The sequence below is a fragment of the Natator depressus genome, chromosome 14 (assembly GCF_965152275.1).
Source record: "Natator depressus isolate rNatDep1 chromosome 14, rNatDep2.hap1, whole genome shotgun sequence".
Classification (NCBI taxonomy): domain Eukaryota; kingdom Metazoa; phylum Chordata; order Testudines; family Cheloniidae; genus Natator; species Natator depressus.
The window spans coordinates 3,946,281-3,965,744 of record NC_134247.1 but is presented as its reverse complement, the minus strand read 5'-3'; the positions used below and the strand labels follow the sequence as shown (position 1 = coordinate 3,965,744).

Sequence of the window (19,464 nt, the reverse complement as noted above, 5' to 3'; positions counted from 1 at the left end):
CTCCCCGCAGGCGCACTGTCCCGTCCTCTCGGCACTGCCCTTCCTGCGCAGGCGCGAACACCAGACCTCTCCCGTCCTGCGTAGATGCACCGACCACGCCCCCACTGCCCTACGCAGCATTTCCGTGTTGCGCATGCGCGTTGACTATGTGCCGCTTTTATGCGTGTGTCTAAAGGCCAGACTACCGACCTGGTGCTCATGCGTATTCACCACAGCTGGTCCCTGAGGCTTCCGCGCATGCGCTTCACATCCACCTAGATGGGTAGGTGACCAGTGTCTTGCCTGTCCGGAAATGTAATTTTTATTGAATCGTAGACGGGAATTCCAGGCAGGAATCTGACTCCTCGCAGCGCCTCAGCCAGGCTGGTACAGTAGCACAGTGTCAGAAAATGGCATTTAGTATCAGGCAGGATGGACGTCACCCCGCTGAGGGGGAGGGGAGGCCTCCTAATGGTTGCGTTGAAGGGGTCAGCACAGCGGCAGAATGGGGAGGGAGGTTAGTGTGTGGGGGGCCTCCGCAGGGCCTGTGCTGAGTTCCCCTTCAACAATAGCTTTATTGACACCCTCTGGCAAACAGCCCCCCCCATGGGCCCCCTTCAACAACAACCCCCCCCATGGGTCCCCTTCAACAACAGCTTTATTGACACCCTCAGGCAAACAGCCCCCCCCATGGGCCCCCTTCAACAACAGCTTTATTGACACTCTCAGGCAAACAGCCCCCTCATGGACCCCTTCAACAGTGGCTTTATCGACACCCTAAGGCAAACAGCCCCCCATGGGCCCCCTTCAACAACAGCTTTATTGACACCCTCAGTGCAAACAGCCCCCCCATGGGCCCCCTTCAACAGGTTTATTGACATCCTCGAATCGCCCCCCCCCCGGACCCTCTTCAACAGTAGCTTTATTAACACCCTAATGCAAACACCGCCCCATGGGCCCCCTTCAAAAACAGCTTTATTGACACCCTCAGGCAAAGAGCCCCCCCCCATGGGCCCCCTCTAGTAACAGCTTTATTAACACCCCTAAGGGTCACCTGTAACCAATGGCTTTATTCTGTTTCTTTTAGAGGCTCCCACTGGTGTCCATCACCCTAGCCTCTGAGCATCTCCCATGGGAGATTTGAGACTGGCAAATGAGATAACAGCAAGGAGACTGCAGGGGTAGATATTGTCACTGCTCTCACCTGGGGAGGAACTTAAATCATCAGGATACCGTCCTGCCTCCCCTTCTTGTCCTATTTTTTCATATTGAGAAGCTGGTCGCTAGCAGAACGCCTAGGTTCAGCAGCTGCTTTCAGCGTTACCCAACTCACGATTGTATCACACTTGTCACGGTGTTTTGCTTAAAGCCTCAGCTCCTGAAGTCATGATACTCTCAGCTTTCGTTTACAAACAAAGATATGCTTCTAGCTCTCGCTGTTGCCGAGGAAAGCTGGAAAAGGTGATTCCCCCCCTGCCCAGCTCAAAACCCAGAAGACAAATTAAAAAAATAAATAACCACCCCAACCCCCAAAATGTATTCTTTTTAAAATCTCATGATTTTTAGGCCAATCTCATAACGTGGGAGGGCTCTGGAGGGGCTCAGGATTTTTGAACTCTTGTGGTTTCCTTTGTAACACTGATGCTGCAAGCATCACAACGCAGTAGGAACTAGCCCCTTGTTTCTGGCATGTGACAGGGCCAGGCAAGCTTCAACAAGAGCTTTATTAACACCCCCACGTGAGACAGCAGAGCGCCTCTCAGAGCAGGGGGAAGAGGATGGATGGAGCAGCCAGCCACCACGATAGAAGGGCTTGTGGTTCCCCGGGGAACTGCTGTTGATGCAGCCTAAAGGCTGCTGGAGCACAGGGTGGGAACTAAAGCTGCCCCCAAATGCCACATCCCCCTGCGTCCCCACTGAGCAGGTAGGCATGAGAGCAGCTGGTCCTGCTGCAGGAGGAGGAGGGATATTTTTGGAGCAGGGAGCTGCTTTCCCAGCCATGGAAGGGGGAGGGAAGAGAGCTCAGCCAGGAAGTTGTTGCTCTCAGAGCGACTGTCACTGTGACAGAAGGCTGGAGTAGGGAGGTGTACTTTTTATTTTCATATCTGGCTCACAGGCAGATCAGGCAGCACTCAGCCCTGCTTTCTTCTCCCCACTGCCCCCAGTGCGTTTATCGTTGCAGGGGGCTTAGGAGTCAGGCAAACATTGCTGCTTTTTTACTTTGAGGTTTTGTGCCTCTAACTGCTCGAGGAGGGGGAAGGGACACCAACACTTCAGCAGGAGCCCTCCGTCATTGCAAAATTCAATCTCCTTCCACCAGGGCTGAGGTTTTTTTTGTTTTTTTTAGAAGGTGCAGACATGGCAGCATGAATGAGTTATCCTGCTCAGGGACCCCTACCATCACAAGTGCAAAGCTCACACATGGCTGAGGCAAGGATCAATCATTCAAGGTTTAATGCAGGACATAGGCAAGTGCCATGCTTAATTAAGGACATGTTTTATGCATGTGACCCTGGCAAGTTGCATTCCTGTGTAAGTCTTGCAATTTTGGCCAATCTAAGGCTTTCTCTACCTTTGTACCTCAATCTCACTCAGCCACTGTCCTATTTTTACTTGGGAGTGTTTTTTTCTCTTCAACGGTGTGTGCTTTCCTTTGTTTACCTTATCATACTAGACAACAGGATAAAATGTAACTTCCTTGTGCTAACTAGTCCCTGTAGTGGCCTCATTTCCACTCCTACCTACCTTTCCTGAGCAGCATCTCACCCTAATTCCTATCACAGGATCTATTCTTGCTATGACACATGCTAGTAGATAATGCTTTTTATTTTTCTTTCCAGACAGAAAGATGGCAGGTGTCCCCCCAGGAATGGAACTGTGTCCCTATTGTAGGAAGCCATTTAAGCGACTGAAGTCCCACTTGCCACACTGTAAGATGGCAGGAGACACGAAAACTGCTTTTGACTTAGGCAAGGTGGCCTCTCCTGACTTGAAAGCGTCTCATTCCAAGCCAGTTAGACTCTTGGCTACTGAGAAAAAAAGGGGACAAAGTAAAGAGAAGATCACAACCCCAGACAATAGCTCAGAAAGAGAAAGTAAGAAAAAATCCTTTGACACAATAGGGAACAAAGCAGAAAGGAAATTAAACCCCTTACAAATAGGGGGTACTGCTGGATCAGAAATAGCTAGCAACTTGCCTGCAGAAAAGCCAGGTAAAAATACAAAGCGACAAATTAAACTGACTTCTGAAAAGACACACAGAGATGAAGGAATGACAGTAGTTCAAGAAGAGGCCAGAATGCACATGAATGCAGCAGAGAAGAGGACTTCAAAAGCAAAGCAGTTACCCACCAAACAGAAAAGCAGAAGTAAAAATACTTCTCACGATGAAAATTCAGCACCTGGTGGCATTTTGGAGCTTTCTTCTTTGAATAAGGATGGAAAATCTGCTTCAAAGTTTCCTAATGACCCAATAAGATCTTCTGCAAAACAGAAACAAAGGAAGGTAGGGTCTCCAACACAGGAGGTGGCTGGTTCTCTGGATTTACCCACTTGTGATCTTGAAAGTACTCCCAGGGCAGCTCTTGAGGGAGTGAAAGTAGTTATTGAGAAACATCGTGTCAAAGTGCTAAGAGGTAGGAATGAATCCAAAATTCAGGGCACTCTGGTAGACAGTGCTACCACACGTAATTGTACGAGCCAGGGATGGTATCTGGAAATGCTGGCTCCAGACTGCTCTGAAAGCCATGCAGACACAGTCCAGTCTGACCATTGGAAGAACATGAACGGTACGGGGGCCATGAACACAAATGCTTTTAGTCTGGAGGTTGCAGAAAGTAATACCTTGAGTGGAGAGAGAGAAAAAGGCAATTGTTTACCAGCAACTGAAATGCACGATCTCAGCGATCCTGGAAAAGCTGACTGTGGAAAGAGCCCTCATGGCCTCGTTCCGCTGGACAGAGTGGCTAAAAGTGAGACAGAAGAGAAGCAGTTTTACTTAAATGGTGATTTGGATTCTAAGGCCTCTTTCTCTGCTTCCCTCACCAAGAAGTCCCACCTGTCAGTGAGAGAGACTCTCAGAGGAGCCAGTGAAGGAATAGCCAGCAACTACCTAGCCTGTGTGCAACAGTTTCTGGTGGATGAAAAGCAGATTGCCTTACTTTCCAAGTCTGTTCTGAATACAGGGAGAAGAGACAACGAGCTGGCTTTGAAACAACACTTGTGCGACACCTCTGAAAACCAACCTGCTTGCCTGTTCCAATCGTCTGGCAGGAACATACAGGCGAGATCTATTGGACTGGAGTGGTTTCCAGAATTGTATCCTAGTTATCAGAAGCTGAGCATGTTTCCAGGGAGACCTCTCCAGGGGGACGCAGAGATCAAGATGAAGAAGATAGAGCCTGGTTTCTTGGAAGAACCGCAAGGTAAAAGGAGACTTTCAATCACCACTTTTGAGATGTACCGCATAGCGAACACTGATGGGCTACATCCATTATATAGAATCAGGATTCGGTGGGGGAAACTTACTGGGTGACTGTTCTTTAAGTGAGCACTCATTTACAAGCTTTTCCCGTGGGACCATAACTGCATTCACTAGGAATAGCATGGCTTTCCATGGAAAAGCAAGGTTGCTTCCCTCAATGTGGGCATTGTTTTTCCTAGGCAGGGCACACATCTCAGTGCAGCATAAGATCTCTCCAGTCCAGGGGGAAGGGCTGTATGTTTTTCCTCCCTGAAAGTAGCAGGGAAAGCCGCATTATTGGAATCATTTTGAACTATGCTAGAGAACAGTCTGTGCGTAGAGTACAGTCTGCAGACTGTGGTGTGTGGGCAAAATACCCAGCCCTGTTTTCCCACCTGACTTTTGTGACTGTTTTGTAGCTCCCCTCATAGAAAGACGTCTGATGGACATAAAGCTCAGGGAGCTGCCTGCTTGGCTGGCAGCTTGCGACTTCTCTCCAAAGGGACTGCTCGGAGCAGTGCAGAAAGGTGAGCCTGGATCACTTGCTTCTTCTCTGTATGTTAACTTGTCTGGAGCCTAGTCTAAAAAAAACCAGCAGTATGTTGATGTGAGAGACAAGAGGAGTTATTTGGCATGAGTTATCTTCATGTAAAAGGAAGTGGCTTGATTGATCCAACCATTTGGCTTTTAAAATTACAGTAGTCTATCAGCCCTAATTTGAGATGAATAACCAAGCTGGCCCTGTTTCTATTTCAACAGCCTGGAGCAATTACAACAACAAATACATCGACGTAAAGAAGGGTGGAGCTGCTGGAATCTCCATGCTGTTGGCTGGATATTGCATCCTCAGCTATGGCTGGAGATATGAGCATCTGAGTAAGATTTTCTTTTTGGCGTGTGTCTCTTCCAAGCAAATCCTCCTTTCATTTTAGGGGGGGAAAAAATCTCTTCATTAGCCAAGTGATTTCAGGGTTATGAACACTAATACTGGAGCTCTCTGTCAGGGAACTGACAAGAGCTATCCATTATTTATGGATTTTAAAGCCTTCTGGGGGAAAGCAAAAGCTGACATGGTGGTGAACATTAGCCTAGGCTGGTTGGTGGCTTCATGCCCTGTGATTAATACTCTGCACAGTAGGAACAGGGCATGTTACAGAGGCAGTGGTCTCATTCCCCAGCTGGTAGAAGGGAATACCCTATGTTAGTCAACTCTGAGCCAGCTGGTCTGTGAAGGGAGAGATGGGCTCTGAAGAAAGCGATAACTATTCCTACCTGTCCAGAAGGCTGGTGACGATGGTGCTGGCTTCGAGGGATTGAGAACATACTGCATTCCCTTCCCCCTTGGGAAATACATAGTTTATCCTGCATACTTTCCTGTTTCATGTAGTTTCTAGGACAGGGCTTTCCTCACACTGCTGAATTTAAGCAACTTCCCGTCATGCAACTGTTTTTGCAAGAGCTGCTGTAGGACTCTGAGTTAAAGGTTAACGTTTGTAAAACGCTTTGAAGACGAAAAGCCTTAAGTTATTTAAAAACGTAATTTCCAGCCGCCGTCCCCTTTCAGTCATACAGCTCTTGTCAAAAAGGCCAGTGCCTGCTGCACACATCTCAATCTCGGCACCTTCCCGTACTGCATTGAGCAACGTGACTACACAGCGGTCTCGTGTGTGTTCACTCATCCTCTCCCCTGGGGGAGAAGCATATGCAGTGAAGTATCTTGGTTTGGTAGGATAATGCAGGGGTGGGTTTGTGTTTATGTTGGGGAAAGCTCAAAGAAGCGTGCCTTGTACTTGGGCCGGGCACATGCACAGATACATGGAAACATCTAACCACTTGAGCTTGATGTGTAGCAATACTCTTATTGCTACTAGCTGGGTGTAATTAGGATTTAAACTCTTCATTCCTGCCACTGTGTTCTCCTCCCTTCCTCCTTGAACTATCATGCTTCAGCTGTCTGGCATAGCAGAGTCAACCTGCAGGAGAGAATTATGGTAAACCAAAAAGATCAGTTAAACCCCACTCCAATAAAGCAGCTTAGACATTTATGGTCATTTGAATAGCTAGGAGGACTTTAAACACTACCAGAGAAACATTACTATTTTACACTGGGGTAACATATTGTAGCGTTAACTTTGTATTTCTCACTCTGTAAAGAACAAGATCGCTGGCGCAGGTATCACTGAGGAAGGTACGAGGGCATTCAAGGACCAGAGACAGAAAATACCAGACTGCTGCGTGAGAATCGGGCATGGATCGTACGATCTGCATTCGAATACAACACAAGGGATTGCAGGACAGCTCTCTCGTCTGTTGTAATCAATGACATTAATTTATTGCTAAAGGGAATGCTTTTTATTTACCCTCGCGTACCATGTACTATTAGCCAGAGGGGGTAGGGGCACATTCTGCATAGACTGACAGTTTCCTTAGAGCACTAACAGGAAATTTGAGTTGATGTTTAGTATCTAAGCAGCAAGAGCTGGATTATAGGACAGAAACTGGAAGATCAAAACCCAATAGCTACTGCTTTTAGCCCATATCAAACCTGAATCTGGTTCCGTATGTTCTAGGCCCATGAGAACGACTCTGGGAAGGGGGAGAACTACAGGCTCTTGCTTCCCAGCTGTTTTAAATTTGAATTGCAGGTTCCACTGTGAATATTTGGCAGAGGGTCCCAGCCAATAAGAGGAAGAGCAGTAATTTGGAGGGACTACCTGCTCCCATCCCCCAATTCAATTGTAAAGCTAAGGTGGTACAAGAGGCCTGTTATGGATGCTTGGAGGGGGGAAGTATTTTAACCCCTGGTCCCATTCCAAGTCCCACATTGCATTGATGCAGATCAGTGTTAAGCAAGGCATGCTGTTTGACACTGGGCTGCGTGAAAGTGTAAAGGAATAGGATTAGGCCCAGACTTCACACTCTGCAAAGCCTGGCTTGTTTAAGGATAATGATGTTGGCAAGTCAAGCACTGTACAAGCTAAAACAGATCTGGTCTGGAGAGTTACAAACCGGTGGTTCGACTGCGTAGAAATCAGAGTAGGAAAGAGCCATTCTCCACCACACTTCGCACACCCAGTGCGATGCAAAAATGGCATCCACGCGGCCCAGTCTCTCCTTTGTACACAACATGCTGGCCTGTCAAGGGCTGCTTCAGTAATGACCTGTAAAGAGGCACTAAAGCAAAGCAGAAGTAACATTAGCACTGCAGCATCCTATTGCTGGCAGAGGACAAGCCATAGTATTCAGGCTGCCCTTTGGGTAGAACATCACCCTTCTAGAACAAACAAGAGAGAGTGATTGGAATAGTGTTGATTCTAGCCTCCTTGAGCTGGCTAAGATTTTGTTTCCTCTCCAGGACAGAGGGGTTGTAAAAGCGTAATGCAATCATGAGAGGTAGAAGAATGGTTGGCAAAAAGCTTTATTACAAATAAGTTACAGAAGCATTCAAAAAACTCCTCCTCTTTGGAAGAAGAACAAGAGTAAAACCACATTTCACCAAGAAATGACTCTCCCCTGCAATAAATCTCCGCTAGTATTTTCTTAACTCTGACTTTGTACTGTGCTCTTAAAATGCAATACTTATCACGTCTTCCACTGGCGGCTTAATTTGCAAAGCAGCTAACAAGCCTTAACACCCCTCTGAGGTAGTGTTAGCCCCATTTTACAGATGGGGAAACTGAGGCGCACAGCTATTAAGTGACTTGCCCAAGGTCACACGTCAAGTCAGAGTCAGTGATGAAGCCCAGTTCTGGTACCCAGCCCGTACTCTAGCCACTCCAAACTACAGAAAAGTCAGCTTCCTTCTCAATTTCTTAGAAAAGCCTTTGACAGAAAGTTGCATGTGATTTTCAAGGAAGACCATCTCAGGTACACGGAGAGGGAATAACTTTGATTTTGCCTTGAGTACAAGGCATCCTGCTAAGTGTGATGTACTGTAGTTTAGAAGCCACCAGCTACTCTCAGCTTCACTCCTGCTGAAACACTTTCTTATCCCTGCATGCACCAGTGTCCTGAATATTAACCAGAATCCAGACCGACTGTTCTACTGTGCCTTTTAAAAACCATGTTGTAGTATTGGCATGATTATCAGTGTCTGACACACCAGGCTGAGAGCTGAGCCCCCTGCCAACGCAGCAGCATGGGGTCAGAAAATAAATATCCAATTTACAGTTACATTAGAGCAACTGCATTTCCCCCTTCCTCTTCTCTTAGCAAAGAGCTGCAAAAAAACTGCATGGAGCAGGATGGCTGACTGGGCTCTACAGTGAAAGAAATCAGCTACCCTGATTGGCCTCCTGTTGATACTATATCACAATACAGCATCTTCCTCTGGAATTTCTTCCCGGAACACTCGCAAATCATTTCCCCCGTTGGATTCCCAGCCGACTCTTGCTGCATTTGTTGGCATAGTGACCCTTATCTCCACACTGCAAGGGAAACAAATAGGAGGACATTGACTTTGTGTAGCCCCTATGAGCAAGATCAACCCAGTACAGCAGACAGCAGTTGTCCATGATGGAGATTTAAAACAAAAAGAACCACCCCCCACAACTTGTCCTGGTGTAAGAGATGGAGATAGTGGGTTGGTATGATCTGGCATAGCTCTTCTTATGCAGGAATGCTGACAGCTGAGCCACTCCTGCATAATTAATTCCTGCTCCCTGGCGGTAGGATTGATAGTCTGTCCCATGTGTGCCATGAGTGGGTCACCGAGGCACTCAATGTACTGACCAAAAGAGCGTACACGCTATTGACAAAAATCCCCTCAGTGGCATTAATGTCCCATCCTGCCTCCTCACTCCTATAGCACTGCAGTCTAAGAATATTTTGGCTTTAAGACAACTGTCCCCTTCCTGCCAATCCAGATCCCCCCAGTCCTGTGGGCTGCATGAGAAAACGGTTGAGAAACCCAGGAGAACAGAGAGGTCTGAGGAGCATGTGATGACAAGGGGCTAGTGGGCTGAGAACTGCTGCAAATCAGTAAATCCAAGTGATTTTTAAGTTGAAGTAGAACATTGTTCCATCCACTGAGGAACAGCAGTGGGGTGGGAACACCTTAGAATTCACTGGTCCCTCAACGACAGTAGCCTAAGGAATAAGGTGTCACGGAGTCCCCGGGCGATGCTCTGGAACTGCTCCCCATGAAGCCAGGCAGGACTCTGGGGCAGTCTCCTCTCTGGGAGCAGCCTGTCTGCAGGACACACAGCTCCACCTTCCTGGGTCTGACCTCGGAGCATTCAGCATCCTCTGCCCCTCCGTGTGCTTCCCCCAGCGAGTCCGCCCAGGCAGGGTCCTGGGGAAGCCAGAGGGTCCTGCACCCCAACTCCGCAGTCAGACGTGACTCTCAGCCAGCCAGTAAAACAGAGGTTTATTAGATGACAGGAACATGGTCTAACACAGGGCTTGTAGGTGCAGAGAACCAGACCCCTCAGCTGGGTCCATTTTGGGGGACAGTGAGCCAGACAACCACGTCTGCCCTTCACTCCATGTCTCCAGCCAGCCCCCAAACTGAAACTCCCTCCAGCCCCTCCTCCTCTGGGCTTTGTTCCTTTCCCGGGCCAGGAGGTCACCTGATTCCTTTGTTCTCCAACCCTTTAGCTCTCACCTTGCAGGGGGAAGGGCCAGGCCATCAGTAGCCAGGAAACAGGGTGTCGGCCATTCTCTGTGTCCAGACCCCTGCACACCCCTGCCCTCTAGGGCTCTGCAATGATCATACACCCTTACCCCACCACCTAGATACTTAAGAACTGCATAGGGGAAACTGAGGCACCCCCACACTATTCAGAGGAAACATTAAGAACAGTCCCACTTCGTCACATAAGGTCACATGAGTCTTGCTCCCAGTCCTGTCGTCTCTGTTTGGAAGGGGGGGGGGGGATCATTAGTTGCAATATGAAGAGTTTCCCAGCCAACCAGCTCCAGACACTAACCTTGAAGCATGTGACCTGCCCAAGGGGCCGGAGCATTCCATAGGGGTAGCCACCAGCCTCCTCCCTCTGGCATTGGGCAGCCCTAGCCCCAGGCTGATGAGAAAGCAACGGGACTTGCGGGGCCTGCTGCTCGTGAACGCTCTTGCTGTCAGCAGCCTGGGATGGTGGCGGCAGCCCCTGAAGAACACAAGAGGAATCAGTCAAGCGAGGTGGAATCAAGGCAGGACCGGGACCACCTGGAGCACAGATACAGGGCAGGAGCATTCAAGGTGTCAAAGCAGGATTTCCAGCCTTGACAACTGGTGATTTTGTCAATGTTTTTCCCCTCTTAAAGACCCAGCTGCTGGAGTCATGTTATTACCCAAGATTTCAACTTTCATGGTCAGGAATGGCGGTGAGTTGCCACTCTGGATGACAATGGATAGTCGCTGGGCCAGAGAGAGCGCGAATGACTCGATAGCTGGGTCGCGAGAGCACGCACATCCTTGTTCCGAGGACTGACTATCTGTAAGAAGCGCCACCGCTTCAACAAGGGAGATTGAGAAAGACCCTTCTCCAGAACATCCCCGAGCCCAGTGGCTGTGACACTGGCCTGTGACCTGGGAGACCCAGTTCAAATCCCAGCCCCACATCAGATAGAGGGAGGTACTGAACACAGGTCTCCCATATCTGAGCAGAGCGCCCTACCCTCCAGGCTAAAGGTTACAAGGGGTCAGCACCTCCTCCCATCCCCGCAGTGTTTTGGGAATCTAGTCGTTGGGCTTCTGCAAAAATTCCCAACATTTAAGTGACAAATTTGGGTTCAGTTTCACCCTTACTGAAACATTTCAATTTTTTTGGTTCAGCCCAAACTTTTCAGGGAACTTGCAATGAATTTGTGAATGGTTTCGGTTCGACAGAATCAGGGTTTTGGGGGAGAACAAGCCAGTTGCTGGGGAAAAAAAATATATATATATAAATATATATATATTCCACCCAGCTCTCTTTGGGAGAAGAGCACGTTGGCGCCTTTCCATGCCTTACCTGGGAGACATCTGAGTTACACAGCATCAGGTCTGCCTTGGGGCTATTGCAGGCGCAGAAGGAAAAGAAAGGCAGTTAGCTCCTTTGAAATACTAATCTATCCTAACCTTAACTGCAGGCCTCTGCTCCCTTTCAAGGGAAGAGACTGTCTCAGGGCTAAGGGGTAGGGTTGACAGAGGCCTCTAGTTGAAAACTGGCACTTTCCAGTTATATCAAGCAATAGATTTGATAAAGGCTGGCACAGGGCCGGCAGGTACCATGCTAACCTCTGCCATATGCAGCTCTGCTGGGCTTGGCCAGGATGTGTTGTGCAGACCTGGGTTTGAGTTTCAGAGGGGGTGTATGCTGGCCGGAGGCGAAGGGCAGAAAGGATGCCAGCCACAGAGGCTTGGCGTTCCCAGAAGTTAGATTTCTAGGATGCATGCTCCTTTCTGCAGTCACTTGCCCTGTCCAGCAGATGGCACCGTGGTCACAGAACAGAATTGGCAGGGGGCACCTGGGGAATCACCAAGTTTTAACAAGCCACAAATCAAGTTGCTTTGCAGGGAGGAAGGTCGCGCCCCGGCTGGGGCTCAGCTCATCCATCTCACAGTCAGAGACGGACTGACAGCCCACTCTCTGGGCTTTGGTAGAGAGCTGTCCATGGCCATGCAGGCCAGAGACCCCCACAAGGCCTTGCCAAGGTCACGTCCACTCTCCTACCCCTCCAGATACGTACTGCATGAATTTGCATTTGGGTCCTTCGGGGCAGAAGCCAGCTAAGTAGTTGACACACATCACCCTCCTGGTGTGTTTGTATTTACACAGAGGACCTGCCACATACGCACATCCAAAGAGGGAGAGATTTCAGTCAGCCTAGAAATCTACCCATGGCTACCAATTGGGCTGGGTCAGTGGTGGGCACCCGTTCACTCAGTTCCCGAGCGCAAGGTATTCACCCTGTTTGCAGAACCCTCGGTCATACCAGGGACAGTCTTTAATTCTGGACGCTGGATCAAGGTGCAGGAAGGGGCACTCTCTATTGCTGCACTCGCCTGGAGAGAATATTGAGGGAGACGAAAGATTTTTAGCAACCCTGTTGTACGCTTGCCCCTTGAGATGAGAGCAGGCAAAGATCCCCCCCCCCCCCCGCCTTCAGGCACTCCCCGCTTGCAAAGTACCACAACGGCAGCAGTTTATACAGCACTAAAGTTCTTCAGTGCTGCGCACACAGCGCCACTGAGAGGCGGCCACCTCTGGGCTGGAACGCAGCCCCCAGCTAGCGAAGACCATGCTGCACAATAAGAAGGGGAGAGGAGGTTTTTGGCCACAGACACTGGGCCGAACCTCAGCTCTTTGGGCACGTGTTCACACAAAGCAAACAGGGCTTTGGTCCTTAAAGTCCCAAGGCAGAGACACCCTCCTTCCCGCCCCCCAGCAAAAGCATGAAGGGTCAAGTCAGCACTGACACAGCGTCGAACTTGAGGTGACCCGGGGGGTGGGGAGAGGGTCCAGGTGCTCCCTTCCTGATGCTCAGAACACTTCCCTCCTTCTCAGACTCCTTTCTGGAGCTCATACCCTGCAAGAACAGGTCCCTCCGGGGTGCAGCGGGTGCACTGACATCAGGGCCAAGCCCCCTGAACCTGGCCCACGGAGCCGACGTTAACATTAAACGCCTGGCTGAGAAACGCACCTCGCAAAGGGACTGGCTCTGCTGCGTTGGGGGCAGCTGGCTCAGGGCAGGGTGTGGCCGGCAGGGAATTCCCATACCTCCTGGCGAAATGGGAACCCGCTGCAGAACAGGGGCTGGGGGGCTGGCTCCCCAGCAGAGACAAGCGAGGAGTCCAGAGGGCAGTTCTTCTAAAGACAGCAGGCGGCACTAGCTTACCATTCTCAAGCATACCTAGAAATCAGGCATCGGGGGTGGGTTAGAACTCAGTAAGGTCAGCCAGGACCGGAAGGTGCCTTCACCAGGGCAGTTCACCCACTACCACTGCCCTAGAGAGGCCCCGTTACCCACCCATGCTGGCAGAGCTACCATGGGCCCCAGACAGGACAAGAATTGGCTCAGATGGAGTTGGGAGCGTTTGAACATCTGCTGGCAGCTGCACCCCCCCCGCCTTGCCCCAGACAAATCTGGATCTGCTAGAGCTCTCCTAACCCCACCCCGAAACTGCCAGGCCCCTGCCCGGCTCCCAGCACCTACCAAACTTGGAGTAGAAATAACACTCCGGCATCTTGGTCATGTCGTACTCGTGCAAGAACTCGCACTGGTCTCCCCGCTTGCACAGCCCCCGCAGCCAGTGCTTACACACCACCGTCTTCTCACCGCGGATGTGCCGGAAAGGACACATCAGGCCTAGACGCAGAGCAGAGCAGACGCCTTGGTCCCTGCCTTGCCCAGAAGAACCCACTCCCCACATCTCCCGCAGAGTCACCCTATCCTGCTCCCAGGACAGCCAGTCTAGGGTCCTGGGGCAGCCAGGCTATATTCCCCCTCCGAAGCCTGGTGCTACTGCTTCTTACTCAGCCCGAGCTCTCATCATGACTCCTTGGGAGAGGATCCCCCTGCCCACTCCGGCATCCCAGCAGCGAGCAGCCAGGGCTGTCACTGGCACAGCTGACAGCACGAGAATCCTGTTCTTCGCAGGGTTTCACCAACTTCGCTGGCATCTCCAGACACAGGATAGAGAGACGCTCCCTCGCCCTTCAACTCCTGGAGGTGGAGCGCAAGGCTCTGGTGGAACCCAGGAATCGCACTCCGCTGAGCTCACTTCTCTGATGCTCCAAACTGCCTGCCTAGGGGCTTCTGTACCACCCCCTTCAGCGTGGTACCTGGGCATCCTCCCAGCGTCCTTGGGAGGCCAGGGAAGGGCATTAGCTCCAGGCACAGATTGGGGGCGGGGGGGGACGACAAAGGCACGGAGAGCGGGAGTGACAGAAACAGAACCCAGGCCTCTGGAGCAGCAGCCAGTGCCTTGGTCCCAAGGCCAACCTCCCCTTCCTCCTCGCCAGCACCCATGGAGAGGGACTGTCCTGCCTGTGCACTCTGTCAGGGCCAACCCCGGTCTCGAGGGGCCCCTCTCAGTCAGGGAGAGGTGGTGTCGGGCTCCAAGCAGCCCCTTCACTCTGGGCCATCGCTGCCAAGATGGCTGGCAAGGGGCCAGCTAATGCCAGACGTGATGGCTGTTTTCATGGTGATGGCACTCGCCCGCTGGCGGTCGGCTGAGATCCACCAACCCCTAGGACGCTGGCCATTGAGCCGGGGGTAAGCCCCAAGGGCTAGTACTGGAATCTCTCGGGGTCTGGAGAGGAAAGGCTCCCTGTCAGGCTACCAATCCCCGAAACAACAGCATCCCTGCTCCCCCTGGATGGACGCTCCCAGGCCCCCATTACTCACCCTTCGCGCACAGTCCTCGGAGGAAGAACTCACACACGGACGCCCCCGACTCTGGAAGGGGAGAGGCAGTTATGGGGAGGGGGGATGTTTTCGCCCACTTGTAACCACCCACAGGATACCACAATCCCAGGCATTGCCTGCTGCCCTGCAGAGATGGGACCCCTGGGCTGGGCCAAACACATCAACTAGGATGGGGAACTCTTCCATCTACCCCCATCCGAGTCTCTCTGGGATCTTGGGGTGGGCCCATCACCATGGTACCTGCGTGCCAGTCACTGCTAGTGTCCCCACCTGCAGAGAGGCTGGATGTCAGGGGGCTCCTCTCTCTGCTCACCACACCCCACGCAGCCCTCGTCCCCATGCTCCGAGCCCCATGGCCCTGCCAACGCCAGCACTCCTCCCTGAGCCCCTCGCCAGCCCTAGGCTGGGCAAATCCTACCAAGCCGCTCTGCATCGTGAGCCAGAGCCCTCTCTGGGCCTAGCAAAGGGGGCTGGCTGGAGGGGAGCGAGATGCTCCAGGAAGCTGGGAGCATGAACTCAGAGCTGGAGCAGAACTTGGGGTAGGGCTATCAGGCCCCACAGCTGGGAAGCAGCAGGTCCCACCCCAACTTACTGTCCATGCCTGGGAAGGGCAGGAGCAGGGCCCCTCGCTGGTGCTCCACATCCCGCTCTAAATTGAACATGAGCTTCTCCACCCCAGCAATGAGCTCCTGCATCTCCTCCCAGTCAGCGGGACTCGGGAGATACCCCCAGCCAAGCCCCAGGCCCAGAGTGGAGCCAGGCCAGCCTTCCCCGTGTGCCTCAGGCAGGCTGAAGAGCCCCAGCTGAGGAATGGGATTGAAGAAGGGGCCAGCTACAAATTCCCTCCCTCCCATATCCACCCTTCCCCTCCTTCCTGCTGCTTGCTCAGAGTTAACAGCCAGGGTACTGCAACCCCTCTGCGGCCTTCCTCCCCAACACCTCCCATCACCCCTCTTCTCCGATCCGGCTAGGAAACCGGGCTGAGCCCCCAGCTGCTCCCAGCTCCCTGTCCCTGCTGAGCCCCCAGGAATCCGCATCCCCTTCTCCAGCAGCAAACAGAGGGAACTGGTGAAGGAGGCCACAGTTTGGAGGGAGCAACTCCCAGCATCTGGTCTCAATTTGCAGCTGTGATTGAGTGGGACTGCGCCCCAGCTGTAGGGAAATCATCCCTAGGCCCCAAGCAGCCCTGCCGTATTAACCCCCCCCCACATCGCTCTCTGCATAGCCATCTGCTTTTACTGCGTTAGCCTCCAGCCCTGGCTATGTCTGGAGACCAGCTGGCCAGCATCTCCCCCAAGAAACCGCAGGGTCCCCCTGAGCGCTTTGCATTAACTCTTTCACTGCCAGGGCTCCATGCTGCACAGAGCTTAGCTGTGGGGCATTAAGAGATTCCCAAGCTCAGTCGTTGGGTGGGGGCTTGGCTGCCGGGTCCTCTCAGGGGCCAGTTCCTGCAGAGCCCGTCTGCGGAGCTGCCTGGGTCCAGGTCCAGGGAGCAAGGAACAGGCCTACCTGGTTACTATCGCATCACCTGATAGCAGCTTTTGTGGTGAGCTGGTGACTTGTTACTGAACCCCCCAATCTGGATCTGGCACCGAACTTTGTGGGACGGAGCCACCTCTGCTTCTGGCATGTGTTATAAAAGCCGACAGCCAAACACTCTCGTCTCGCCAGAACTTATGTTAGTTATTATTTGGGTCATGTGCGAGCCCAGGAGCTGCAGTCGTGGCCGGCGCCCCGTTGCGCTTGGTGCTGTCCAAACACCCCACTGCAAGATGGCCCCTTCCTACTGACACTTATAAAAGAGCCTGTGTCACTACTGTGCCCTCGTGCGCCCAAGCTGCAAGGTGGCACGGCTGCCTCTCCTGCCCCAAAACTCAGGAGGGCAGCGACCTGCCACCCAGCACTGCGTGTATTGAGGGCTTCTCGGTGCAGCCTGGCTAGACCCAGCTCGAGCGCTGCTGAGCCCTGGGAAGCTCGTGCCTGGCTTCTGAGCAGGCCTGGGCACCAACTCACTAATATGGGCACCATCCAAGTGATACCAAGGCCAGAGGCAGAATCCAGCTGTCAGCTCTAGGCAGGGATGGAGGTACCAGCATCTCCCCAGCCCAATACCAGCCCTGCCCATGTCACCTCTTCTGTACGGAGCCTGACAGTCATGGCCTATGCCACGTGGCACCTGCTCCCGCTTTGTCCTGTGCCAGACGAGTGGCTGAATGACCCTCCCACCATGCCCTGACAGAGGCTTTCAGCTGTGTGGGCATCTCAGCCTCCACCACCATATTCCTGGCACTCCCGCTGGCACCGGGCACGGCAGCCCCGTGTGCTCATGCCAGCGCCTCCCCCTCCGGCCTGCTCAGTCAGCCGTGGTGCGCGTTCTGCCCTGTCAGTGCGAGGCAAGCGGGTGCTCTCGAACGGGCCGCTGAAGGTGACAGGTGTCGGAACGATCGCGGGCGGCCGCTTGATGTTTGAAGGGGGTCGCGTGGCGGGCGCCTTGGTGCTGCTCCCGCTCCACCCCCAAAGCGAGGGGCATCCGGCTTCCCGTGCTCGGGCTCGAGGCAATGCAGCAGCTCTGGGGCGGGCTAGCCACAGGAACGGAGGGCGGAGCGGCTGGGTTCCCCTATCCTGATCCCGCATGCGGTGAGAGCCTCATTAAGATACAGGAGGAGACAGAGCGAGCCCAGCCGGGTGGCAGGAGAGCAAAGGGGGACATTCACTTCAGAAATGCACGGCACTCTTTGGCTGGGATACCTGGGCCCTGATGCTGCAAGAGGCGCCAGTCCACAAGGTGGATTGGGGGGAGCAGACCCCGCTTCCTGGAGCACTCAAAGCCAGACAGCATGGTCCCTGGGGAATGGATCCCCCCTCCCATCCCACTAGGAGCCCAACATAAAAACCACTGGGAGCCTGTTTTTCAGAGGCAGCCCCTCCCACCCCTGCAGCTCCCACTGACTTGGCCAGAGTTGTGGCCTCCCCACGCTTGTGGAAATCACGCTTTGGCTAGGTGACCGGGCCCAGCGGCTACAGGCCAGGGGCGGAAGGGCTGAGATCTTGCTTCTCTCCAAAGAGTAACTGTGAGCGATGTGGGCATGAACCTGGCACACGTGGCACCATTCAGGGAGCGGGCAGAGCACAGGAGACAGGGCCAAAGGAATCTATTCCGCCGTTATTGGGATGGCCAGGTCTCCAGTATGCAGTGGTGGTAGGGCTTACAGCCACTGTAGGCTGAAGCCCCTGGAGGGCTGCGATGAAGTGGGAATTTGCTGTAAGAGTTTTAGGATGCCTATGTGTGCCTCAGTTTCCCCTATATTTCACCTGGCTACTCAGTGTTTGCTCTCTAGGCAGGCCTAGCTGTCTGAGGCAGGATGGGTCATTAAAGGCCAAGGCCAGCCCCACATCAGTGGAGAGTCCGAAAATGGCAATCCCACCACCGGGACATTGACACCTCGCAACCAACACCCCAGAGGGAGATGGATTTCCCCACATCTCAGCAGGGGAGCTGGGCAAAATCCCCCAGCTCACAGACAAAAGGAGGGAGAGGTGTGAGTGTAAGAGCTGGCACCTGGTAGCAGTCCAGGCTCTCACCTGGGAGCGGATCAAGGAGGTCAGACTGAGACCCACAGAGCCTGAACAATGGGGCTAGGCTTTAACCTTCAGTTCTCTGGGCTGACCTAAGGACCTCCTAGGCTGCGTGCCAGCTGACTAATAAACCCCACTCTGCAAACCCTTGGTGAGGTGCATTGATCGCTGCAGCACGGCCACATCGCTGCTAAACAGAGCTCGCATGGTGTGAACCAGGAGAGCTGGAGTCCCACGGGATGCAGATCTAGCCTGAGGGAGGAGTGAGACCCCTTGGGGGTCCTCCAAGAGACTGTTCCAAAGCCGGAGGTGTAGCCCCACTCCTGTGGATCTGGGGCAAGAGCGACGTGATCACCTATGCACACCCCTACTCTGTGCTGGGGTGTTTAGCTCCTGGAAAGTGAAAGGCAGCCTCAAGGAAGGTCTGAGGGAGACACTGCACCCACGAACCTGCCCCTAGGGTGCTGAGGTTTTAGGAGACATTGTTGTCCGGCTCTGGCAGGGAACCGAGCCGCCACGCTGCCAGGGACCGTCAGTCTGGGGCAGAGACGTTAGCAAAGGGGTCAGGACCTGAGGTCATAGGAGGAAGATATGAGTGAGGAGGGCTTCCTCACCTGCACGGAGCTCCAGGGAAAGGGACTGCAGCATCGCCTGGGGATTTAAGGGAGGCTGGGATGGGAGTGTGGAGCAGGGAGGCAGTTTCATTGGGGTGGGGCAGCCTCTTTCTGTCCTGACTAGCTCCTTGGTGCTAAGCAGGGAGAGACCTGAACCAACCCCCTGGATCCAGAGCCACCCGGCTGGCGGCTGCTCCAGATTCTGCAGCTTTGCCCCAGCTCCATTCACGCAGGCTGGGGCAGCAAGGCGGCCTGGGCCAGTTAGGAGCAGCGTCCCCTTTTCATACACGCCACTCATGAATACATTCCAGGCTCCCCCTGCCCTGGGAGACATGTAACCCAAGGCGACATGAAACCTCCGCAGTGAGGTACACTGAGACCCTGGGCCTTTAAGAAACAACAGAGGGCTAACCTATCATGGAGCCCGGGCCAGCTGCTGCTGTTCTTTCCTCCCCAGAACAATAGGCCAATGTCCCAGCC

The 19,464-nt window shown here is 53.0% G+C and overlaps 2 protein-coding genes across 5 annotated transcripts; one reads left to right on the top strand and one right to left on the bottom strand.

Moving 5' to 3' along the window:
- Positions 1 to 189: 189 nt before the first annotated feature.
- Positions 190 to 8,547, top strand: MTNAP1 (mitochondrial nucleoid associated protein 1). Of its 4 annotated transcripts, XM_074972186.1 has the most exons (6): positions 1,727 to 1,903; positions 2,327 to 2,447; positions 2,820 to 4,403; positions 4,861 to 4,968; positions 5,201 to 5,317; positions 6,596 to 8,547. In XM_074972186.1, exons 2-6 carry the CDS (start codon positions 2,435 to 2,437, stop codon positions 6,622 to 6,624), a joined length of 1,851 nt encoding a protein of 616 aa, XP_074828287.1. In that variant the 5' UTR covers positions 1,727 to 1,903; positions 2,327 to 2,434; the 3' UTR covers positions 6,625 to 8,547. The 4 variants fall into 4 exon arrangements, with proteins under 4 accessions (XP_074828289.1, XP_074828287.1, XP_074828290.1 ...); XM_074972188.1 differs by lacking the exons at positions 1,727 to 1,903; positions 2,327 to 2,447 and adding an exon at positions 190 to 262; XM_074972189.1 differs by lacking the exon at positions 2,327 to 2,447.
- CPSF4L (cleavage and polyadenylation specific factor 4 like) lies at positions 7,850 to 15,489 on the bottom strand. Its single transcript, XM_074972193.1, has 8 exons — positions 15,387 to 15,489; positions 14,774 to 14,824; positions 13,580 to 13,732; positions 12,333 to 12,428; positions 12,113 to 12,206; positions 11,395 to 11,437; positions 10,372 to 10,548; positions 7,850 to 8,868 (listed from the first exon to the last, which is right to left on the bottom strand). Exons 1-8 carry the CDS (start codon positions 15,487 to 15,489, stop codon positions 8,800 to 8,802), a joined length of 786 nt encoding a protein of 261 aa, XP_074828294.1. The 3' UTR covers positions 7,850 to 8,799.
- Between the last annotated feature and the right edge of the window lie 3,975 nt (positions 15,490 to 19,464).

Coding starts and splice junctions, on each gene's coding strand:
- MTNAP1 (XM_074972186.1), top strand. Junction 4,404..4,860: donor TTTCTTGGAAGAACCGCAAG/GTAAAAGGAGAC, acceptor ACTGTTTTGTAG/CTCCCCTCATAGAAAGACGT. Junction 5,318..6,595: donor CTGGAGATATGAGCATCTGA/GTAAGATTTTCT, acceptor CACTCTGTAAAG/AACAAGATCGCTGGCGCAGG.
- CPSF4L (XM_074972193.1), bottom strand. CDS start 15,489: ATGCAGGAGCTCATTGCTGGGGTGGAGAAGCTCATGTTCAATTTAGAG. Junction 10,549..11,394: donor GTAACTCAGATGTCTCCCAG/GTAAGGCATGGA, acceptor TGTGTTCTTCAG/GGGCTGCCGCCACCATCCCA. Junction 8,869..10,371: donor GGCAGGTCACATGCTTCAAG/GTTAGTGTCTGG, acceptor TTTCCCTTGCAG/TGTGGAGATAAGGGTCACTA.